Raw genomic sequence first — 26351 nt, 5'->3', positions numbered from 1 at the left:
ATTTTGTCACGACAGTCCCCGCGTCAACAACAACTACCGCAGGCTAAGAAAAAGGGAAGACGAACCTCAGAATCGACGGAACACTCGAGACATTCGAGACTCACGCGATAAAGAGCAGCCTCCACAAACACCAAAGGAACAACCTAAGGCACCATCACCACAGATTGATCTTGCCTCATTTCCACCTCTGCCCGGACGGACGATAACGGACGGAGAAGGTGGTGAGAAAAAAGAGGAAGAGACCAACAACAATGACTTGGTGACACCGATGGCAGACATCGTCAAAGGAGTCAAGGATCCAAAGGTATTTTCATTTCCTTCAGGCCTCAAAATAACCCATGGCACCCTCAGCACAAAAAAAGCTTAGCACAACAAAATGATGCTTACCAGAATGAGGTTACCAGCCAAAATACATTCTTGTGACTGGTATCCTGGCTTTGCAGAAACATGTTAAGCACAACTTTCTGCTTAAGCAGCTCTACGAAATTGTGCCCTGTGTTTTTGCAGTGGTACCCTTTGCAAAGGTTCAAGGCAAATTTACATTTTCCTCGTAGAGTGACCCTTTCCCAGAAGAAAATCTGCTGTGCCCCTTCAATAGACCTTTATCATGGTGTAGCCGTTTTGATTTTCTCCCATTGATATCAATGTTACCAAACCGAGGCTGGAAGAACAAAATAGCCTGGTTCCTATTTGCAAAATGATTTTTAGCATTTTTTATAGTTATTCGATAGCAGGAACATGACCAAGATGGAGGCAGCATGATAAAGGTCTATAGCGCAGTTTATAATGATAAATGATAGCGCAGGTCAAGGCCTGTTACTTAACTAGTAATTGTGTGGCGTTGTAAACATTTGACTCTTTTTTTTTGTTAATTGCATCATTGGTATTTCAACATTTGTCTGATTGCGTGATTTTCTAAATCAGAAAACTTGTGATTAAATAGCCTGAAAAATCTTTTAAAGCCTACACCATGTGTTCATGTAGGTCAGCCCTTGTACTCGTACAAATTGTCTTACTGTTTTCCCAAATACTAAATATAATACCTGTCTGTAATTGCTGAATTTTTTTGATTGACTTTATTTGATTGTGTTCCAAGGAAAAAGTTATTTAAAAAGCCCAAGCAAAATTTTGCTATTTTTAAAGTTTTTTTTAAAGTGTTTCAAGGCAGAAATATTGTTATAGAAGATACCTCTATTCAATCATAAAATCATGGTATTTGTCCTGAAAAGGTAAACTGCCAAAGATTAATCTTGCACACACAAACTCGTTGACACTGGACCAGTTTAATAAAAAACAGTTGAACTGAAGAACTGTTTCATATAAAGCATCTGTTGTTAAGTATGTTTGAACTTGCATAAGTTTCCATGTAACAAGTGTTAAGAGGTTGCATTAAGTTTACTTTCTTTTTATTTTGAGCTTTCTCTTTATTTTGGTTTATACAGATTAACTATTTTTTTTTGCTTATAAATCTAGGTCATATTTTATTTATAACATGATATATCTTTAGAAGAGAAGCACAAGAAAATTATTGAATTGTGTAATGATTATTAGTATTATTATTATTCACTGGATATGTACATGCATTGTTTTGTTGACATTGGCTCCGCTGCGCCTTTAACATAGATGTTTAATTCGATGAAATGTTAAATTTAATTTAATTAGATTAATTTGGCGCATTACAAGTTCCTATTATTATTATTTATTATTATTTTTGAATTGAAATGATTAAAACGTTATTTGCAGAGTAAGCCTTAAGTAATTGTAGAATAATATCTAAATTTGTGTCCGGATAAAAGCAATGTATTTACTTTTTTCTTGTTCCCCCTCTATATAAAGCGTGCTGCCAAATCTCAGGAATCAGCCAAACCAAACCATCCAGCAACGAAGGACAGTGCCACAAACACAAGTAACATACCAGATAGCAAAGAACAACTGCCGTCTTCTACATCTTTAAAAACACCCACCTTAATACCAAGGTAGGAATATATTCTTATTTTTAAAATTGCCGTTTGCGGTGGCAGGCACATTTTGCCTTGCATCTCAGTTGCTGGCAAATTTATAAGTTTTGTTCTCTATTCATGTCTTGAACTAAAATATTCTGAATCTGAATCTGAACTATATAATTGGCAAAGCATTCTTACAGAAACATCACACAAGTTTTTTGTAGATAAGACTACAAAGAAATTCCAATTTCAGTCGTGGAAGGAAAACCCCTATAGGGAAAGCCCACACAGTCGAGTAGGGACTGAAAAACCCAATCCACGTGCTAGGCCCTGGTCCCGGCTCAAACCAGGGTCCACAGAGGTGAAAGGCATGGAGAGAAACCACTGAGCCAACATGACTGCCCATTCATTGCTCTATCATAATGTTTGGAATTTGAGCTGTCTAGATTATAAATGGATATCAAGCTGACAAAATGCTCCTTGGCTGATTTTTGGGCAGCTTAAAGGGTCTATGTACTTTTTTTGGACAAAAACCACAATGTCCACAGGTTTACATGAAACTTACACAGTTTGAAGATAATGATAAGAGAAAGCTTGAACCCTGAAAATATTAGTGGGGGTTGGTGGGGGGGGGGGGGGGTGGGGGGGGGAATCGTGAGGGATTCAAAAGCGTCCTTGTGAGAATGTATTTTGAAATGCCCGGGATTACACCTCCAGCCCCCCACGAGACACGGCATGTGCGGTACGTGATATGCCCCGAGACTTACGTTCCGAATGCTCCACGCTGTGGGGCCATATAACAAGCTTCCGTTACACGACTCTTTGAATGCGAATCTTAAGTTAGATTTTTCACCATTATTTACATTTTGTAGCGATAATTTGAATACATGATCTTTTTCGTCAATTACCTGTTAATAATTTTGTAAAAAAAATATTTAAATTTGGTTTGGTAAGTTACTTTTAGACGGCTGGAAGTAAAACTAGCCCGGAAGGTCACGTGATTGTTTGTACCACTTTTTGGTTAGAACAATCACGCGACCTTCGTTTTTGTTTTAAAATGCTCAAATTTTAAGGACTGTTCTTCTTCATTCCTGGAAACCCGTTGAATACATTTCTTAGTCTATTTTGTAGCCCAAATAGCCCAATTCGGCCGGTGTGTCCCTTAAATGGAAATCTTTGGACATTGTGTTTTGTGTTACAAAAAGTACCCAAATCCTTTAAACAGCGACATATAAAGTGAACGCAGGCAATTTTTACTCAAACAATGGTCCTGAGCATTGGGCCTTTGAACCCCCACTCCCTTCTGTGGCACAATCCTTAGCCAAAAGAAATATTATAGAGACTTCTGACCTGAGTGGCTGTTTTGATTTCTCAATTTGACATAAGAATCAAATACGTAAAAGATTTGTTTGTTCTTGTCACTCAGTAAACAAACACAGGTACCTGTAGCCACACAGACAGACCTGGAGATATCTTCCAGCCCTGAAGCCAACTTGACTCCCATCACCACCCCCTCACAACATGCCAAGGTCAGCCAGACTGCCAGCACAGCGGTGAACACCACCGGCACTGTGGCAACCTGCACCGTGGCTTCAATCGTTGCAAGGACGACAGTCTCTACAGCGACGGGAAGCACGCAAACGGTGACCTTCGGGAGTCCGACAGTCGATAGCCAAACAACAACAAATTCATCCAGTGCCTCATCTTCAGCCAGTACAACTACACATGCAACTGTGAGTCGTAGACACTAGACAACTAATCTATTGCCATTTGTCTCATGATGTGAAACTGTTACCTGTTTGGAAGATGATAGTTTTGTTGGAATACTTGTTACAGAATAATAACGTGAAAGTAGTTAACCGCATAGGGTCATGCATACAATGTTAAATACACGGCAAAGAAAAATTAAAACAAGACACTCAAGTTTTGACAAAAACAGGAGAAAGTAGTAACATTTCCGTTGGTGTTTGGTAAATCTAAAGTTTTCTTTATACATCTAACAACAATTCAACGTTTTTGTTGTTGGGCTGTTTGAATTTCAGGAATCTTCGATGCCACGTCTAAGCTACGCAGCAGTCATTGCAAAGCGAGCAGCTAAGGCCAATGCGGCATCTGTTGCCGCTTCATCAACCTCAACAGTGTCTACTTCTGCAACCACTACAACAAGCACTTCAAGTACCAATGCCACTGAGTCCAATACACAACAGCCCAGACAGACCCTACCGCCATCCCATTCAACGCCACTATCACAACATTCTCATAATACACAGGCAACCGCTAAGCCACACAGGCCCCGCTACGGCCCTCCTCGTAATGAGCGTGAACAGAACTATGAACAGAGGTATCGTAGAGACTACTACCCTGGCCGAAGATCACCACCACAGTCTCGTCAAATGACCACAAAGTAACACAGGCAGGATTGTGTTTTTGGGGCGGGGGATGATGAGGAGTGTGGCTGTTGTTGGGTTGCCTTTCATACTAATGCTGGTGGAGGAACGAGAGAAAAGTCTTGTTGGTGAAATTCACACAACGTCGAGTGAATGCTTGTTGATCATATACCTTGAAGCATTATACTCGGAACAGTTGTGGCTTTATTCCTGTCACAATTTGCTGTGTTACTGTCACTGTATACTCCGCACGTTTAAGTATGTGAAATGGTTAACTTATAGAAACATATACCACAGAGGACGATCTTTAAAATATTCTGAACACTGTTACGGCAGGCTTTAATGAAGTGCAGCACTTGGGATTCAGAAGTCGGCGTGTCAAGATGTGGAATTACATCCTGGCTCATTGAGGATTTCAAGAATCGTTACATCTAGTAAACACAAAGGTTGTATCGTAAACGTGGGTGTGATCCCTGGCTACTTGGCAGTCAACGGTTGTATGGCTTCAGACTGGCACCCTTGAATAAAGATATTGGAGACCGCCAACTTAAGGCTAGATAGCTCAATTGGTAGAGCGCCGGAAGGTTAGTCCGGGTGTTGTTGGTACCAGGAATTTTGTCCACACTACCCAGCAGGTTACTACATCTGTGATGAGCCACCCAGCAAGGCCGACGTGATGAGCTGTTGGTTTAGAGATAGGAATACCATGAGGATTACGGTCTACATGCACCAAGGTCCGTCGGTCTTAGACTGGTGGTGGAGAGTCGGCACTCTTTAAAAAGTTCTTGGTATAACTTCTGTACTTGGGCCGTATCCGAATTGGTGGGTACGGCTAGGGCTGTTGCTAAGTATGAAGCGTACCTCTACGCATGATGATGTGGAAATCTAGCCTTAGCTGTAGCCGCTAATTCGGTCACGGCTTTAGATATTAAATACTGGAAAGATGTATTTGATGGGTAAGGAATGTTTAGCTCAAGTGCACTCTGTGGCCAAATGTAACGAAGAATGCTGAGCTCAACTACACGCTTGACCTGTTGTTGGGTACAATACCATGTGATATTTAAAATTATATCCTGTGACATACTAGTATGGTGAAATGGGACACTCATTGAGCATTTCTGTTTTTTCTGTGTGTTATTTGTCACAATCTAAGTGATGTTGTATACAGGCATCTGATTTGACAGGAAAAAAGAAAAAAAAAAAAAAAAAAATATCACCGGAATTCTAGCAGGGAAAATATTAGCGTGTTGAAATCAGGTGTAAACTGGTTTAAGTTGTTTTTTGGGGCTGTTTGTCATTTGGCCTTTATCATTTACAAATAATGTGTGCTATGGTCATATCAACATCGGGATGATATAGCCTGCTCTTTGTTTGATTCTGATGTGGAGAAAAATTAAGCACGGACTTTTGATGTCTTAATCCAAATCCAATAGAAACGCTTGGCAAAATTGGAAATTAGTGAATGATATGCAGTGATGATTGTATGATTAGAGAGAGTTGGGAAAGTTGGTTTTGAAATGATTCGGTAGCTTTGAAAGACTCGGGAGGGTAGGCTGAAAATTGAGCTTTGAGATTTGTCCGTAATTTCACTCGGCGAACAGTCCAGAATTCACCTTGTGATTTTTATTCTGCGACAATTCACTCGCATGCATCCAATATTTGCATTAATGTCTCCTGTTTCACTGATATCGTACACTAGAAGTGGTATGATATAATAATGTTGGGTTTCCATATTTTTGATGGTATTGTGTGTATGTGATATATTGTTAAGTGAACCATTCAATCAAGCATTCAGTTGTGTTTTTTTGTTTGGCTTGGGTCTGATTTGTTAAACAAATTGAGATCCCCTTTTTTAACAAAGCACTTTTTGACAACAACCAAAGAAATATTATAGGACCTTCTAATAGTACATTATTTATGAAGAGTAAATTTGGTGTTGAAGTGGTTCTTTTACTACGAGGTTTCATTGCAGTGAGTTTCCGAGACACTTGTTAAGTTCAGTTCATTGTGAATTGAAGGGTTTCATATCAGATAGGACATTTGAGAAGCGTTAGGACTTTCTGAGAGCACTGTTAACTTACAGAAATTGGAAGCACCATTTTAAGGTAATGGCATACAGAATCATGAAAAGAACAGAACCATAATGATGGTTTGAAAGGGAGGTCTCAAGCATACAAGTTATACTTTGCCTCTGTCGCTTCTTGTGTTTAAAGGAAGGGTATACCTTTGTAATAATTACTCCAAAAATTAATTACGATAACGACTTACTTGGTAAACAGCACTGCAGCTGTTGATAATGTGTAACGTTTTGAGAAACAATTCCCCTTCAAATGAATGTTGTTTGAGAGAGAGAGAGGGATTCGAAAGCATTTCAATCTGAGAATGTGTATTTCAACTACGGATTATTCTTCCTGCGTGGACATAACCGCTCCAGATATTCGGCGATATCTCAACAACGCTGCCACCTTCTCATTACATATTATATCTACATTTGTATAGGATTAACACACAAAGTATGATTCCAAAAACCAAAGGTATACTTTGCCTTAAGCTGGTTTGATATTATAGCTGGGTTTGATTACGCTAGTACAAGTCGGGTGTACAAAAAAAAATGTACTGAGTTTGCATGGAGTGCTTGATACACACATCATGTCCTCTTCATGGACATTTTTTTGTGGTCATGGTCAAAGTTGTGGAGACTAACTTCAAGAAAGTTAGGAACATTGTCTGGATTTGGTCTTCATTCACACGATGAAAAAAGGTGGGCAAAGAAAACATGGTGCTTTGTTTAAAAGTCTGTCAATACGGTACAGTGCGTGTACCAGTGTGTACTGAATTTAATAGTGTGTACTGAATTTAATAATGTCTTACATATTCCTTTAACTTGACTTGTTTCTGGCATTTAGCATGGGCTTTACGTTTGGGTGTATTATAGCCTCCTCCCCCAAAAGGATTGAATTGTTGTTTGATGCTTGAAGGCTGCCCATTATTTAATTAGAATCCTTTATTTGTTAACAGTCCACTCTACCAAGAGAGCCATCACTCAGACCTGTCGCAGGTCACAAGTCACCTGATTCAGGTATAGGATTTATAAAGAGATTTCATTGAATAAATCGCATTACGATCAAGCTATAACTTCTCCTTGAAATATAGGTTAACAGTTAATTTAAGTAAATTTTTAGTGATGTACCATGAATTTTGTTTTGTAGCCCAAATATAGCTAAAGCTTTCATAGTTTTCTCTCATTTGAGTTGGTAATTTAACGGCAGCAAATCACACAATAGAAAATTGTTTAAACCTTCAAACTAGCTTGAGCATGTCATTTGTGTATAGTTGTTGATGTCTGTTAAATCCTTGTGATCAAAGTGGATTTCAACTGACAATGGAATTAATCTGATAAACTTGACTTTAGATTTGATTTGAAAATCTACTTAGGGTGTATGGAATATAAGGTAATGCAAGCTTTCCATTTGGACTGGTTGTATGAAAGGTTGCTGTTGCGCCTCAGCAACAGAAAGAAGTACATCAGTCTCGGGTCTGGTACTTCATGCAGGCAACAAAGGCGATGACCCCTTGAAATGCTACAGTAGAAATTGACAATTTCCTCATAGGGTACCCTTTGCCAAGGCACAAAATGCCTTGGTGCCCTTGCCCTTTCAAAAATGGAGCATGCAGGCCTCGTGCGTGAGTCTTGATACTGTATGCAATGGGACATTTTCGGCATCATTACAGTTGCTAGCAAACCTACTTGATTATTAGGATTTTTTATCATTACTACCACCATGCATGAATTCTTAGGATGTACGTACATGTATGTGTACAACGGTAGTCCCAGACAGTGATATTGCCCTCTGTCAAAATTATTTATGAGTTAATATTAAGTAATTCCAATTCAGGATTAACATTGTTGTTATTTTGTTATGGTAGAGCAAAGAGCGAACTGTGCTTAAAAAAATCCATGTACTGATGAACAAAATTGGAAATATCCCTGATAATTTAAACTTTTTTCCCTTTTACTTCAAATGTATTTTTTTAATATCTCCCTGATTGTTGGACAAAAATCTTCCTGATTGCAAAATGCAAATATTGGTAGCTCCAATATGTCTGAGGACTGAACTGGTTAAAATTAAGTAAAATTTAAAACATGACAAAGGAATATCACAAGAACAAACACTAAAAATCTAATTCATGATTATAGTGTAGGAACATGTGGATGTTTACTACATGGGAATCAAACACAAGAACTAGCAGCCAAGATTCATTTTTTTTAAATGTTTAATTTTAAAAAAGTAAAGCAATTTTTTTTTTAATGTGAGAATGAATGCTTTTGCAGTGGTTCAATGCTGCAGGTGAAGCTAAGTTAATATCCCCCTGGAGTATCTACAAAAGCATTTATAGTTTGCCCATATATTATGATTGGTCGATGGATGTTTAGAAGAAAAAAACACCCGTAAAAATGAAAAAAACAAAAACATTTTAGTATTGTTTTGATTTTCTGTTTAAACAATTTTAAGGGAAGTGTGTAATATCCTTCACAATGTTATTTATTTGTTTTCAAATATATCTAATATGGTTATGATGTTGTGATGCTTGCTCTTATAAAGGCTCTAGTAGAAAATGCTTTGATTGGATGCTAATAATGCAAGTTTGCTAGATCTGAATGTTGCACTTACCACTGCATGAAGGTACGAGTCTACTGCTTTAAAGGCCAGGTCACACTGCAGCGATAACGAAAGGGATAACGATCACGACGCTAAGAGTACGCATTCTATTGGTTGAATAGACCCTTCACCAATACCATTGCGCAAGCGCAAACAGTTGAATGAGGTGCGTTGTGGGATAGCTTTGGATCAAATTTGATCACCAGCTAGACCACAATGCACCTAATTCCAAGCTTTATGCTCGCGCCCGAGTATTTGGGAAAAGGTCTATGAGGGTGAGCGTATTCTGCGTGGAGCAATTGCAACCAATAGAATGCGTTCTCTTTGCATCGTGATTGTTATCGTTTTGGTTATTGCTGCAGTGTGACTCGGCCTTTGGTGTAACTGAATCATCTCGACACAAATAGTCGACATTGATGCACATTATTCAAATGTTCTAATGCAAGTGTGTTCACGTAGCAGACACATCCACATATAAGGCAGTATGTGTTTGCGTTGCACGCTGTCATGTTTCCAAATTAATGATATACTGTACATGTAATGTGAAAAATACCTTAACGGTTAAATTCGGTCAAAACATGTTCAAGCCATTGAAACGTTTTTTTTTTACAAAAAAATTAATGTGTGTAGAATCTGAAATAGATTACAAGTTGAAGGTTTATACAATGAAATAGCATGCCGTATAAATTAATTTGTTTCTGTCCCCCCTTAATAAAATGAAATGAAAATACCATGTCTTTTGCTGCATACATGTATATAGCTTCAGTGAGATCTAGATATCGGCATTGGATACAAGCTGACACATTTATGCAGTTATGAACAATATTGGGTAAAATGCTATGAAATGTTTCCGTGTACGAACCATATGATTATGTAAACCTACCTGTGGAAATGTTAATGTTAAACAATTATTAATATTAATTTAACGTACATGGTGTCCCACAAACACGTTTTCATAGAAACTGCCATTTCCCAGTTAGAGTGTATAACGTGATTCGGATACCAACCCGTTGGATACCAATGGTGGAAAGATCTGGGCCCAATTCATATCTCTGCTTACCGTAAGCGAAGAACTGGCCCTTACGGAAGTATGGAATTCCGCGTTTACGTCGAGGGTAAATTTGGTCAAATCCGAATTTCACACGTTAGTAGGTAATTTGAGCTTGTGCCCATGCGTACTGCACGTTACTAGGCATTCTTTGCTTAAACAGCTAGCACATATTCGGCGCTTGCCGTGCAAGTGGAGGACGGTGATTGTAAGCGCAGAAATCGGGGTAAGCAGAGCCATGAAATTGAACCATGGCTCTGAGCTTGAGGGAGTCTGATGTACATGAGTGAAATGTTTTATTGCAGTGTATGATTGTGATCCATTTGCATGGCTTGTACTTTTCATGTTTAAAGGATCTATGTACTTTTTGTAGGACAAAAAACACAATGTCCACAGGATCACATTAAACTTACACAGTTTGAAGATAATTTTAATAGAAAGCTTCCCTGAAAATATTACTTGCTGAGGTGCTGCAGTTTTTTGAGAAATTAGTAAAACAATGTCATGAAAATAATTTCCGTCTCAGTGATCATGACGAAAAATTATTTTTGCATGTAAAAACGTATTTTTATGACATTGTTTTACTCATTTTTCAAAAACTACAGCACCTCGACAGCTAATATTTTAAGGTACGCTTTCTACTATCATTATCTTCAAACTTTTAAAGTTTAATGTAAATCTGTAGACATTGTGTTTTGTGTTACCAGAAGTACCCAAATCCTTTAATCCCTAGATTTGTGTGTTTCTTCTACATGCATCCACACTTTCAGCCCAAATTTTAACCTGCTTATTATAGTTCTATTTTACTTTCCATGATCATTATTACAAAGTTAGGTTTGTTGTGTAGCATAGACCAGGGGCTAGAACACATGTAGCATTGCTCGTTTTTGAAACTACTGCATTGAAATTTGATGTTGTATAAACATTACATGTATCTCCAAAATGAAACATTACATTACATTTATGAAAAGAAAAAAAAATGATAACAAGATATCATATTGTTTATATATATGTTTCCATATTAAAGAAAAACTATTCAGAACTACATGTACATGTATGATATATATTTTTTGAAATGTGATTTGTGAATTTATCTTTTTCCGTAAAAATGTAATTTTCTCTTGTTATGCTATGATGGTTACTGGTTATTTATCCAAAGTAGTTTCGGATGTTTGAATGTTAGAATTTGCCATATTACACTCTGTAGTATTTTGAGACCTCTCTGTTCCCCCTCATATTTTTGTTGTTGTTTTTTCGTCCTTGCCATATTCACCATACAACTCACTGACTAAACTGTTATTATAAACCTTACACTTTAGTCTTTGACTATTGATGTTCAAATCGGTTTGAATAATGTAGAAAACCCCTAGTCTTCGCCTGTTTGTCTTTGAAAAAATGGCAGCTTTTATAGCAACACTGGTTAAAAATAATATTTTGAAATAAGAAAAAAATGTTGTTTAAGGAGACAGGTTATTGTGTCACTCCCTAGAAAAAATTAGAACTAACATTTCAGGGAGTGACACAAGAATAGTCTTCTTGAAATTAGTTTTTTTTTTGTTCAAGAACACCATTTTTAGCAATAAAACATGAACTAGTTTTTATGTGGTCATGCAACTGCAGTTTCTCAAGAAGGAGAAGTTTCACGCATAACCAGACTCTGTACTGTGTTTTACAGTTTTTCATTGGCACTTCTGAGAAACCCCAAATTTATGAAATCGGCTTGTCAGCAGAAAGTTGAAAGCCTGAACCAAATGAACTGAATTGATGAATTGAAACCAGTGAACACAGCAAAATTGTCATCTGGAATCAGATCTATGTATATATACAATAATTACAGATTGTGGTGATTTGTAGTGGTGAATGATGCACATTTTACACTGATGTTTGCCGATGCTTGTTGATTTGTTCACTTTGGTTAAAGGGTTTGGGTATTCTTTTTTAGGACACAAAACAAATTGTCCACAGATTGACACCAAACTCACACAGTTTCAAGATAATGATGGTAGAAAACTTCACTTAAAGTATTACTTGCTGAGGTGCTGTAGTTTTCGAAAAATTAGCAAAACAAGTCATGGCAATTATTTGAGCATGTAAATGTATTTTCGTGACATTGTTTTACTCATTTATCAAACACTACAGCACCGCAGCAAGTAATATTTAGAGGGAAGATTTATACAAGTAATATCTTGAAACTGTGTAAGTTTAATGTAAATCTGTGAACAATGTGTTTTGTGTTACAAAAATTACCAAAATCCTTAAACACACCACTGTCTGCTGTTGGCTTTGGATTCAAATGTAGTTGACTAAAACTAATAAGAGAATGAATGTTACTCCATTTTGTTTTTCAAAAGTTGAAGTTGACCCACTTTCAGTTAATTTGAATTGACTAACGTGATAAGTGTATATTTTTTTTCTTCTGTTATCGGTGAAATGCAATCAGGGACGATTAGAAAATGGCCTTAACCTTTTTGTGAAATGTTCCAGAAACCTTGAAGAGGGGTGAAAGTGGAACTTGACTTTGCTTACCTTCCCCATGAGATTGCTTAATCCATGGGTTTCACCACAATCAGCAACTCATTCAGTGCTAGACTTTTTATTGCATGTATAGTATTATTTTCCAGTTTGGGTCACTCCCGATATTGGCAAACATTTCTAAGTCTGAAAAGCAGGACTCAGTTTTGTTAAACTTTAGCTCAATTTGAGTTTGTTTGCTGAGCAATGCAAAGAAGGGTTTGGTGTCGCGTGTTTTGATTTGTTTCTTGAGAAGTAAAATACTTTTTATTTTGCTGCGAGGATGCTTGCTTTAGAAGGCAATCATTTTATGAAAATCATTCAAAAGCCGAGCTCCCATAGATTGCATTTCTTTTAATCTTATAAATTTAGCATTTAGAGAATTAAACTAAAGATTAAAAAAAAGAAAAAAAGGAGAAGGAAAAAAAAAGGTAATAACAAATAAATAAATAAATAAGTAATAATGAAAATAATCAACTGCATAGGTTGGGCTGTGAATATGAAAATCAAATTTAGATGTGTAATTTTTTCATCGTTGGAATTATTACCACAACCGAGAGCATTGTGTTTTACAAAATTGTTCTAAACTCATTGATACTGTTGACATTATTTAGTAGGCATATACAAAACGAAAAACTTGATTGAAGTTATTATTGTTGCTTTCATCACCAAAGATGTCAAATGGATACATTAGTTATTCCAAATTGTTTTCAACTTCTTGCTTAGTCTATGAACCTCATCTTAAAACTGCATGCACACCTTTCAAAACAAAATGATAACTGCATACAAACCATTACTCACGAATGAAGTATTGATTGATGCATGTAGATAAACCATCACGGTTTCTGCAACAAAAGAACAATCCCTTCAATCTGAATGCAGGGCCCAGTTTCAGATAGCCTGTAAGCACTAAAACCTGCTAAGCATGGGAAGATCTTGCTTAGCAAAAACAGAAAAAATCTTGCTTAGCAAAAACAGGTTACCTGCCAACGATCCATAAAGTTGACATTGTTGTGCACTGGTGTCCACACATTTGCTGCTAAGCAAACAAAATTGTTAAGAAGTACTTTCTGCTAAACAGCTTAATAAAATTGGGCCCCAATCTCAATCTTTCTTCATTGACTACACTGTGTCAGATGATCTGATTAGAAGGTACAATGGTAATCTTATATCTGACTTTAATAAGAACTTGGTTTTCTTTGATATTTCTTGAACAACTTTGTTAAACACAAACCTCGGTGAACTGGAGGCTAAAGTAAAAAAAAAAATTATAATGCCATTTGCATTTTTCCAGAACGCTATTATTTTGTGGGTTTATTGTTGGTTAGATTTGAGTGTTGCAAAGGGCTACTAATGTAGTATTAATAAAGATAATATGGCAAGATAATTTGAATTGTACATTAACTGAATATTGTTACTCTTCCTCTAAGGGTTAAATGGTAACATAAAAAAAAAGCTTATTATTGTGTGAGAAATGATTATATTATATTCTGTCCTGTGGTAAAACGATTCAATAAAATGTTATGGTCTTTCTGCTTATTTTTCAATGGTTTTTGGATGCAAACTTCTTGTGTCTTCAATTGTTTGTGGGGAAAATGTCAAATTTAGTCTTGATCAGTATTTGATCAGGGAGTTAGCTGGCTTCTCAAAACAAATGCAGAGAAGAAATTGACTCCCCAACTTAAAGACGCAGCGCTTCTCCTGAAATAATTGCACTGAAGCTGTATGTTGCAATGCATCATGGGTCTATTAATTTTGGTTTTTACCCATACACCGATGTGTGTTAGCATTGTATACTTTCCTGTGAAAAAATATCACAGGCACGTTACTCGGGTGGGATTCGAACCCACGACCCTTGCAATTCTAGAGCAGTGTCTTACCAACTAGACTACCGAGGTTGCCCGGTTGCTACATGTAGAGGCAGTTCGAATCCTATGTTTTGGCAGCGGGTATCGCAATGAAATAAATTTAAACATCTGTTGCATCATGGGTCGTTTGCAAAGTTGCATCATGGGCCGTTTGCAAAGTTTTGCCAAGGAATTTTTTCAAGTCCAAAATACTTCGCTCTTTTCAGTCTCGGCAGAAAGTAACTAGTTCTCATTTTCTTGACCCGCTTCTAGGACGGCAATCCGTACCCTTACATGTAGGTCCCAGACCTAGACTCCAGAGCCCGATTTCATAGACCCTTGGCATCTCGTTCGCTCTCGTCTCCTGTCCCGTCTTTGCCTCTAGGCCAGGGGAACCACCGGGTCCCAGTCCACTGCCTTTAAGTCAATAAGTTTACGTGGTGGAAACAGTTTAGAGGTGTACATTATTTTTTTAATGAAATAAGCAGTGCTTAAATTTAAATCTACATATTGAAATTATTTTTTCTTCTTTCTTAAAGAACGAAAAAGCATTTCAAGATACAGCATATGTTTTTTTTACATGTATTGAATGGCAAGTCCAGAATAACATGCTTACATATGTACATAGTCAATGCACAGATTTTGAGAATTAAGTTATGGTGTACATGAATTAAGGCAAAATGGAAAATTTAAGTCTTACTTTTATGAATAAATTACTTAAGAGAATACTGGTATTTTTGAAAAATACAAACATTTGAATATTTGTTTTTAAGAGACTCAAGGCAAATTGTATTTCTGTACAACACAAAAATATACAATGTACGAAGTAGTACGATGTCATTGCCATCATACAGAAAATTTGTTAAAATTGAGTAATTAAATATTCATTCACCATTATTACTCTTCTGTCCAATTCAGAACGGAATTCTACAATACTTCAAATAGCACTGTGGAATATTGAACATATACGCGCACGATTTATACTAGCTAGAGTGCATTAACTACATACTTATTCACAAACATGTATCTAAGCCATGTAGACAGTAGGATAAATTTTATATTTCAGAAAGTGATTACCAGTAGGTTCTTTACAGTTACTTATATGGTTAGTTAAGGTTGGGGCATTATGCAGAATTTGTGCAACATTTGTGTGACATTTTCCGATAACAAAAATAATATGTGTACATGTATATAGCACAGGTATCTACCAATAAGGTACTCAGGGACAGACAGAAACAATCAAATACAAGTTTTTAATTATGAGACCAGTAGCACCGGTTTTACAAGGTGCTGCGGCGCATTTTAGCAGCCACAGCCCAAAACACCAGGGCGAACCCTTTCTCTTATTAATGTGACTGGGTTATTTTACGTGCACAGTACAACACATTGGTTTTACAGCTTTACGCCCAATCTTAAGGCTACACCAGGACTCAAACCCACACTCTGCTGATAAGAAACACCAGAGCTCGAGTCAGGTGCTCTTAACTTAACCTTTGCTGCGCATGGAGGTTGCTAGCGACCTGGAAAAATACGTCAAATTGGAATTGAACTACAACTATACCGCCCTCATTTGGTTATTTAGAGCGCTCGTTGAGCTTTTTGCTTGGTGTGATGTTCAACAGGGGGTGATTATTATTATTATTTTTTGCTAAATTAATCTGTGCACCAAACGGTTAATCGCCCGACCATGACACGCATATGTTCCAATGCCCTCATTGTGTAATAATTTCACATTTTCCTGTGTTTACATTGTATTTAAAACCACTAAGAGTCGCATGACCAGTCACGTATGACTCCAGTCGCCCACTGTGTCTATTGTGTTGAATGTAAGAATGATACTGCTAAATGTCACATCCAAAGTTCCAACTCCAAAGTTCCAGTGCAATGATCCATACACCAGTCAATTCTAAACCTACCCCTGTTAGCAACTGTAACCTAAAGGTACAAGATCTATGTATCATCAGAAACACGTACATAAACAAACTGCTTTTCAATAACAGTACTGCACTGGCCAGCTGGATCACTGTGAGTGTATTTTGTCTGGTCCTAGCGCGCAACTGTTTAAGGGTAAACCAGCCGTCGATTTCACCAAACTCTTCCTAACTTAGGATTAATCTTAGGACTTAAGATGGGTTCAGTTCCGTATTCAAAAACGTAGGACGTACTGAACCCATCCTAAGTTAGGACGGGTTACTGGTCCGAACTCGAGAAATCGGCTGCTGGTCAAACAGCAACAAGGTGATTGCAATAATAATCACTGCCTAAATAAGTCTGTCAGGCAGTAAATACATGAAAACAGTTGAACAATATGTCAACAATGATATGAATACGGTTAACATAACAATTGTGTTTTTACTATTACCCCGGTACACTGATACGTATAAAGCACTGTATACTCAGTACTTAAAGAACTGAGTATTTCCCAAACTCCTTGAGAAAAAAAAACACACAGGCAGGCAATCACTCCAGTGGGATTCGAACCCACAACCTTTGCATTGTATGATTAATTGCATGAGAAAGCAAGTACAGACTTGGCGGCAGTTAAAGTCCAAATGCACCTGATACAGATCTGTAAATGCATCAGAACATTTTTTGTAATAAATATATGCATTGAATAAGTTATTTGTTTTGAGAAAAAAAAAACAAGAAGTATATCAGAAAATAAATAAATTGTAAGAAGGCACCTTACCAGTGAGACTGGCCTAATCACTGACAAGAGGTGGGCTTTCCCATTACAATAAATACAAACATCTATCAAGACACATTTTTTTCTCTTCTTTTTTCATCTCTCCATTGTTGTTGCTATAATACAAACAAAGCAATTAACTTTTTGACTAGGTCAAAATATTAACTAACTATATATTTTTATTTTAATACTTTTATTAACTATTAGTTTGCAACTTATTCCTTTTAATTTGTAAAATTTTATTTTAGTATACAGTTCTACATGGTAGCACACCAATGTTCCAACACCACTACTGAAGCCTAATCCAAACCCACATTCCTTTGAAAGAAATTGTTTCTCAAAAAAATCGAGAATATTCCTTACCAAGCAAGTTCTAAGGTCACAAATTTTTTAGAAATTTGTGACAAATTTTTTAGAAATTTGTGACCATAAAACTTGCTTGGTAAGAAATATCACAAGTCAGATATGATTTCTTTCATTGTACTGTCGTCCTCTTGAATCCTTTTCTTAGAAAGATTTAACTTATTTTATGAGTGACCACCTTACAACTCAAGGCCGGATAGCCACTTCAAGGTGAGGGCTTCACTTAACCAATATACCGCCTCTGCACCTTCATACCTAACGGATCTCATTCAGTTGTACAAACCTAACAGATACCTCCGGTCATCTACTGACACCACTTGCCATCCCCAAAACACGCACCATTACTGGGGAAAAAAGCTTCCACGCTGCTGCCCCCAAACTCTGGAATTATTTACCTCACAGCATCCACCACTCTAGCTCACTAGCAGCCTTCAAGAAATCTCTCAAAACCCACCTGTTCAACTGATTTGTTTGCTTTTATTTATTCTTTGCTTTTTGTTTATTTTGTGTGTACAGCGCTGTGGTACTTTCCCTTGTTAGTTAGAGCGCTTTATAAATACCTTGTATTATTATTATTATTAAGGGCACAAGTGTCATGATCGTACCAACACGTTGCTGGTGGCAACACCAGAGCTGGGGTCTTGGCTACAACACACCACGCGTGTCAAGGCACACGAAACACGGAACTCAATGTATAGTTGCATATATCCACTAACTATCCTTGCTCTATGATCTATCTAAAGTAACCCATAGAATACCACATGGAAGCATTTAGTTTGCGTAGTTACAGTAAAGCCATCAAGGCCCTCATAAGAGCCTGTATGTATTTTTCTTCTGTTTTTTTGATCAGTGCAAGTTGAAAAAATATATATTGAATTCCTGCTATATAGGTGTAAGAAGTATCCCTCCGTAAAATAATGAATACGTCTAATTTGAATACTTAAAACTCCTTCTACTTCATTCAATTCATATGGGAATAATGGAATACATGGCGCAATGGGCTGCCAGCCCTCCCTGATGTTTTCTTACAGTCATATTGGAATGATCGTCTTTATGTTACCCTGGTGCACAAGACAATACACTAACATTCAAACAAAACCTTAAGAGCAACATTTTGATAGCGAATAAATAAAGAATCTTATATGAGTTTCAGACAGGCATTTCATAGTTCCTTGGAACCGAATAGATCAGGAGGGACTCTAGTCGTTTTAAACAACTGAAACAGTCGATCTTTCGACTTCAGCGCGTCCAGTTGCTCCTAACTGTTTCAGACCTCAAACTTTTCAGAATTTGGCTTTGGCTCAACTCTAGAGCCCCCGTCTGAAACAGGTGTAAACCCAGAAGACGAGGAAATTACTTTCTTAAACTTTACCTTCATAAACACTGTCTTACCCCTGTGTAATACAGCCATGGGGAGGCCAAAGGACCTTCTTTAACCCTACGGTTACCCTAGTGCAAGTTTATACTGTGTCCCTATTCCACAAGGTTTCGTTTGCACTTTTCATGAACACCCCGGGAGTTTGACCACTTAACCCTTCTCCAGAGCAGGGGTGGCTATTCCCCGGATATGACCTTTTGCCGGGGCAGACCAGGGATTGAGCAATCATAGTGTGAAAAGGGCGACCGTTATTCACCGGGGGCAACTCCGGGGAATAGAGTAGTGTGAACAAGTCTTATGTGTACTTATCACCATGGAAATGAGGATTTATTTTTGGACTCCTCCCTGAGTCGTCTTGCTGTCTGTGCGAACGATGAAGATTGTTCTCTCATTTCTTCGGTGGCATCATCAAGTTGACCAAGGCGCTCGCCCCTCTCCAGAGCAGCCTAAAAGACAAACCATAGAAATTAATTTCAATACAGAGAATCCACTAGATGAGTTATATTAGTTACAAAATTGTGTTAAAATAATGTTTGTATGCAAGTCGCCAGACACACAAGGCCCTGAAGGCCACTTATTTTAAAGGTGAGAGCTACAACTTATTTTTTTCCAGCCCTCGGCCGTTGCCACCAATTCCTGGGGCCGAAACAAGGTTACCCCATTACAGTACATACAGATGTAGCACACAAGTGTCACGACCGGGACTCGCACCATACTCTGCTGATCAAACATCAGAGCTTAACCGCCATCTTGACCACGACATGCTTACATAACTGCAATCAGCATTATTAGCCCTTCTTTCAGACAAAAATGTAACTCTGACACAAAGTATGTTGCCTGTGTCAACTAGTGTCAACCATAGTATTTGTGACAGTGTCATTAACAGTTTTGTTTCGTAACCAGTTTCTTGAAAATCCTTTTGTTTAATAGTTTCTAAAGAAGTTTAAGATATGCAACTAGTTAAGATATTATAAGAACATACCTTTCTGGGATCTACTGCAGCTCTGTGTGATGCAACTCTGTCCTTGGCCTCACGTTCTACTTCAAATTGAGCAACCTTACCTAATAATAAAAATAATAGTAAAATAAAATTTATACGGCGCACAGTATCTGGAATAGAACCATTCAAAGGCGCCGGTTTGCTAGCAAGTTCTCGACAGATTAAACAGCGTCTTGAGGTTGCCTTTGAATGTTGACAAATCAGATGTGTCCCTCAGCTTGTCTGGCAAGGAATTCCAGAGACGCGGTGCACATGCAGCTGGAAAAGGCACAACCTCCATAGCTTGCCTGGCGAGTTTTGGGAACATAGAGTATGTGTGGTGACGATGACGATCTAAGGCCTGGTCTCAAGTTCCGTTGTTGTAGCAGATCTGTAATGGAGCAAGGGGCTAATGGAGGGCTTTGAATGTGAGAAGCAAGATTTTGAATTGTATTTTATTCTTACCAGAAACAAGCTGACAGTATCAAATTCAGAAACTGAAACACTTTATCCCCACAAGAACCACCCCCACAGAAAATCCATTGAAATAAAGTTTGATATTATAGCAGCGCGTGAAAATAGTTGTATTGCAAACTGCTACGCACCAAAGGAACTATTATGCCAAAAAATAGTTAATGGCCAGATGTTTCAACCCTAGCAGAGTTGTTCTCGAAGGCTAAAAGATCATTATTTTGGGGAGAATTTACAAGAAGTACATACACCAGGGGTGGATTTCACAAAGAGTTACATGTAAGACTAGTCTTATCTCGAGTTAGGACAAGTTACTCGTCCTAACTTAGGACTAGCCACTTGTTTTGTAATGTATATCTCCTAGGACTAGTCCTAAGTTAGGACTAGTCCTAACTCTTTGTGAAATTGACCCCTGCTCCCACACTAACTTGTATGTAATCATACCGCATACAACTATGACAGTGTTAAAATATGCTGTGATTAGTTATCTTGTATGAAACATTAATGCTGCATACTAGTCTATGGAAGTATTTTTCTCATGTAAAAAATGATCAATCAGTGACACATGATCATCCAGGGCCCGATATCATAGAGCTGCTTTAAAGAACAAAATATTGCTTACTAATTTTCTGCTAAGCTAAACTAAGAAGGGTACCAGTTACATTTGGTACGTTGAAAATAGTAGTTTACCTGGTAACCTAATCTGGCAAGTCCTTGCTCTATGCCCTGAAGCTACGTAGTTTTTGAGAAAGCGTTAAATTCTCACTAAAATAATACAAGATTTCAAGCCTGAACTAAAGGCACAAATTAGTGCAACAAGGGTGTTTTTCTTTTATTTCTCTTGCATCTTTGATGACCATTAAATTGAGTCTAAATTGAGTCAAAATTTCACAGATTTTTCACCAAGTGAGACTATTATACTGGTCTTTGATAATTACCAAAGGCATCCAATGCCTTTTACAGAAAGGAAGGGGATAACTCAACAAATACAATTTTGTAGATTGTTTCCATTTCAAAGGAGGGTAAAAATATCCACAAAAAAAGGAAAATAAAACCCTGACAGTTTACTAACAATAATGCAATATTAGACATAAGTGACAATTTGAAATGATTATAATTCAACGTTTAGGCCTAATGAGACAAAATTATGCATGCATGCTCTAGAATAGATCGGTACATTTGCCAGTCTCAGATCACAACTTCACGGTCTGGTGATTTTGCACTTCAACCATTCATACAGCTCAGTCAAATGTACGCTAGATTATGTTGTTGTAATTAGAACGGATGCATTTCCGCCGATACACTCAGTGTCTTATCAGCCATATGGTCAGATATGGTTTGCTGATTTCATACTCTGTTCATATTATAAATGAACAGCAAGCATGCAATAACAAACTTTATAATCCTATTCACCTTCAAACGGTTTTCTGTAATACTACATGCAATAACATTTATAAAAATCGCTTTATAATATGGCTTATTTATTTAAAAAATGTCATCGCATCATACTGCAAAACTGCGACATAATTCACAATTGTTAAATAAATTACAATAGCTATTAAAAGCCTACAAAAAAATAAAATAATGAAAGTATATTAAAGACCTCAAAACAAAGGCCTGGCAGAAATGTACAAACAGTATAATTTGCTTGCTGGTATTTAAATCAAGTATCAGCTTTTTTGATACACCTCATTAAAAACAGAACTACAGCCTCAACATGGTTAAATGCCTTGTGCTGGTAGTTTATGTTATGGTTATTAAGGTTCTTTCCAGATATTTTATACAAAAACTGTTGGCATTCTGGACAAATATTTTGGGATATTTTGCCGAAGTGTGCTGAATTGAATCGGTTTTCAAGCCCTTCTGTGAAATCTGGAGCATTCCATGGTTCTAATTAATGTTTTTTTTGCAGAAAACAAAATTAAATAATTATTATAATCAACAAAAATTTTCACAAATCGGCACGCAAGTAGCGCGTATCAGACCAATATGCTAGCATGTGCATTGGGAGAAGGTTCCTGGTTATAAAATGTTTCAATTAAAATAAAAAATAAATAAAAACTATGTCATTGATATGATGTTTTGGTATAAAATGCTGTTTTAAGTATTTTGTACTGCGCCATTAAGCATTAAGACTTGACTTGATGAATACTGGCGCATAATAAGTGTAAACATTATTTCCTTCAATCGCAGACCTTTCAAAATGTGTTAGTTTCTACATACCTTTTGCATAGCGGGATTTCATTCGCTCCTGTGCTGGAATACCTCCTCGATTCTTTTTTTGGGATGAAACTGTCGGGAACAAAAAAATTGATTTGATGAATCAAGATTGGGGGGGGGGGGGTGTCATTAAAACATACATTCTTGCTGACTTGAGTCTCATCAAACAATTTAATTTGAACAATTTCGGCTGTTGTACTACGAACTGGCCGACTCGTCAGCATTTCCAAAAAGTAGCCCTACGTGCTACTTAAGGATTTTTTGACAATTTAATTTTTACATTTCTGTTGATAATGCACGAAGACCTACAATTCCATGAAGTTTGAAAGCTAAGACAGCTTTACTTTTTTAATTAAGCTAATTGTGGCATTTTTTGTTATCACGAGTCAAAGTGAGGTAAAAACTTTTTCACAAAGTAGCAGGCAAGTTGTGTGAGCGCGTGCGTGCTGACCTAGCTTCATAAAATAACACAAAATGCTGTTTTGTAGCATAGGCAAGTGTGACTTTGTGAAACGCCAAAAGACATATTTCACACTTTTTTGGTTCAACGAAGTAGCACAGAGCTACTCTCGTGTCTAGTTTCAGAATTAATTATGCAAATAAGTAAAAATAAGATTAGTTTTTAAGTTCAAGTCATCAACTATCTACATTGAGGAATTTAAATGGAAATGCCTCAAAGTTTTGAAGAAAAGCGGGTTTCTAAAAAGTGTTCAACTTCAGAGGCCGTTATATCTGATTGCGATTTTTTTCTGGTATAGCAGTGCGTGCTACTACGTGAAAACGCTGACGAACTGTCTCAAATCACACATTTTTGCAAATAATTTATTTTACAAATTGTTAATATATTTTGTTGTTAATTGTTGTTTATTTTGGAAGATAGCTCTCCATACACGTAGGGTTCTTTCCTTTACTGCTGATATTTTATTCAGCAAGTTTCATGACCTAACTTGTGTATTAATTATGTAGTTTTGTAATTAAGTCGCACACTTAATGGGGGCCATATGGTGCATGTCATTTTTGTATAAATGGGTGGTACAAAATGTAAGAAAAAGAAAGGTTTAGTCAAGGTTTAGAACTTTGCCTAAAAGAGACTTAGTACTCACATGAAGATTGTGTAGGTGCTTGCGAAGTTGCTTGTTGGTCCTGTCTTCTTTGCGAATGCGTTTCATCCAAACTGGTTTTCTTACTGACCGCGCGAGTAGTCTTATCGTGGAGACTAGACCACTTCTTCTTCTTCACTTCTTGATCACCCTCCTCAGGATTCTTAGTAGAGGAGGAAGCAGAAATCATAGTTGATGCCTTTGCCTTTGCTTTTTTGAATGAGCGTTGAGTTTTTTTCATGAGAGACAGGTGTCTGGTCTGGCCTCCACTGGCTGCTTCCTGATTGCTGTCTTCCTGCTCCTCTTCTGCCTTGCGTTCAGTGCTTGAAGCTTGATAGTTAGTGCTAGCTTGATAGTGGGGCGATAGCATCGGTGAGAGGGACCTCTTCTGTGGTGATGGGGGTTCACCTAGGATAGGACTCGGTGGGTAGACGACTTTAGTAGCCATTGCAGCATTAACGAGTTGATCGATCTCATCATCAACATTACTAACTGGTATTGAGGAAGAGCTAGAGGACGAAGAGCTTGAGGAGGAGGAATCCGAGTCAGTATGATCTACTTTCTTCTCATCATCAGCTTTCTTAACATCCTCTTCAGTCACCGCTTCAGCCTTATTCATATCCTCTGCCTCATCCGAGTCTCCTGATTTCTCCACCTCCTCTTTTTCCTTCGTGTGATCCGCTCCGTCTTCCTTTTCTTCTTCTATCATACCATCACCTGCAGAGTCATCTTCTTTAATTTGGGATCTTCCTAGGACTACTATTTCAACGTTCTTCACTTCTGTGGTGGAGGGAACCTCTTCAGAAGAGCTCGGCTTTGATTCCTTTACGTCATCATCACTGCAGTGTTTTTCATGGCACTTGTTTGGTGTTAAGTTATCCTGTTCTTGGCTGTTGCGGAGATCCCCCTTGTCTTCCGCAGTAGACAACGACCCGTACTCTTTCTTGGCGGAGTGGTGCACTTTGACTTTCTTAGTTTCTATCATAAATTTCTCTTCCTCATCATCGTCATTTGGATCATCGCTACGGCAACAGCAGCCCCCCATGATGCAATATACAGACTGCTGCCGTTAGAGTCAGAGACGGCAAAGCTCAGATATCACTCTTGTACCACTTCATGTAGGCAGTTATCAAACTCATCCACCTGTAATAGATCACAGAGGAAAAACAAGTAATAGATTAACATTAATGCAAAATATTATTGTAATAAAACGGGAAATATCCCAGTTACGGCGCTTTAAAAACAGACCATAGACCTTTTTGCAAATACCCATTGCGCAGGCCATATTGTTGAGGTGCATGCTGGTCCAGCATGAGATCTAACTTGAGGGCTAGCTAGACCATCATGCACCTCATTCAATGCCTACACGGCGCGTACCAAGTATTTGCGATAGGGTCTACATGTATCATAAATAAAGTCACTGGTCTCAATGTTTCAGTAATGTGATTAACGCACGAAAAAGACGAGAGCCATGAACATGTACACAAACTTCAAAGAAGTATAGTCTTAAGGCCTGGTCACACAGGCCCTGATAACGAGGAGAACGAGAACGATAAAAATGCCACCCTCGATTGGTTGAATGAGCGTGGGCGTTTTCTTTGCGGAGCAATTCAACCTATCACGAGCGTGCATTTTTATCATTCTCGTTATCGGGGCCTGTGTGACCAGGCCTGTAGCCGTTCATTTGGTCAGAAAGGTATTTCTTAAATGGGAGTAACACTAACAGTGTGAGAACCCATTTTTCACTGCGTGAAATCGGAATGGTGGCTGGCTGCTAAACGGACCTCCGGCTTGGTCGAACCAGTGGCCAGCCACCAACCCGATCATTACCACGCAGAGAAGACGTACCCTGCTGGTTCTCGAGTGCGCACCAAAATAACCGTTATTCCCGGAAAAAACAGAAACCAAAGACAAAATGTTGGGTTTGTGCTAAGTCTACAGAGCCTCCACCTTTCACTGAAACTTCTTAGTGCATACTCCTACTGTTTACTTTACTTACGAGAATGGTACGTGGCCTACAGCACAGCATCACCATGAACTGTTTATGTACGCATGCTATGCTAGTCTAAACATTGTGTGTGTGATAAGTAATTGTAGCTAGCTGTGTGGCTGGTGTCTGTGGACAGTCACCACACAACAAAAATGATAAACCCACCCGTCGGTTCTCCCCACTGTCCTTTCACTCCGACCCACCACTGCCGTCAACTGTGTTCCGCAGGCCCGCCGTGTACGGAACGTCACCCCCACTCTCGATAAACGTTGTCGGAACCGACAGCGAAGGAAGGAAAGTCACGAATCTGGATCCAAAGCCATCCTATCGCCCCAAGAGTCACGATCCCACTCTCTCTCTTTCTACACACACGTCGTTCTTCTGACGACACACTGACACTGTGTGTGTCTGTGTGTAGACTTGTTCCAAGTCTGCAATCGTTGCTTTTACAATATTGCCTGAAACAGCGCCCTCTTAGAAGAGCGCTTGATAGCTAATCTGTTTTTTTTTTTTTCTTGGTTGATGCCATAGAGCTATATAGCTCTATGGTTGATGCAGAGAAATAAACACAATGTCAGACGTTAACTTGAAGTTAAGTCTTGAAGTTAAGTCTACCAACCTACCTATCTGCTGCTGCTACACATTCCACACATGACGGACGTCAAACCACAGACAACTGCAATCCCATTCGCAGATTGTCTCCCCATTCGCGAATGTTTATTGCCGGTGTGACGTTGGTCACTCCTTTTTGCAGCAAAAAAAATTCG

General features: G+C 38.0%; 2 protein-coding genes across 3 annotated transcripts in view; one reads left to right on the top strand and one right to left on the bottom strand.

Moving 5' to 3' along the window:
• The window catches only part of LOC139939372 (uncharacterized), a 42741-nt gene extending 28652 nt beyond the window's left edge, over nucleotides 1-14089 (top strand). For both annotated transcript variants that reach the window (XM_071935196.1, XM_071935195.1), the window contains 4 exons: nucleotides 16-304; nucleotides 1837-1976; nucleotides 3370-3676; nucleotides 3986-14089. In XM_071935196.1, the coding sequence (XP_071791297.1) occupies nucleotides 16-304; nucleotides 1837-1976; nucleotides 3370-3676; nucleotides 3986-4351 (1102 nt within the window). In that variant the 3' untranslated portion in view covers nucleotides 4352-14089. The remainder of the gene's footprint in view (nucleotides 1-15; nucleotides 305-1836; nucleotides 1977-3369; nucleotides 3677-3985) is intronic.
• Nucleotides 14090-14859: 770 nt separating this feature from the next.
• Nucleotides 14860-25964, bottom strand: LOC139939334 (uncharacterized). The gene is made up of 5 exons (XM_071935122.1): nucleotides 25750-25964; nucleotides 23598-24737; nucleotides 22498-22566; nucleotides 19807-19886; nucleotides 14860-19270 (listed from the first exon to the last, which is right to left on the bottom strand). The coding sequence occupies exons 2-5, from the start codon at nucleotides 24637-24639 to the stop codon at nucleotides 19133-19135; spliced, it is 1329 nt and encodes a 442-aa protein (XP_071791223.1). The 5' UTR covers nucleotides 24640-24737; nucleotides 25750-25964; the 3' UTR covers nucleotides 14860-19132.
• Nucleotides 25965-26351: the final 387 nt, after the last annotated feature.

Source organism: Asterias amurensis, chromosome 7, assembly GCF_032118995.1.
Source record: "Asterias amurensis chromosome 7, ASM3211899v1".
Classification (NCBI taxonomy): Eukaryota; Metazoa; Echinodermata; class Asteroidea; order Forcipulatida; family Asteriidae; genus Asterias; species Asterias amurensis.
The sequence above is the reverse complement of the archived record's forward strand: the minus strand, read 5'-3'. Positions and strand labels throughout refer to the sequence as shown.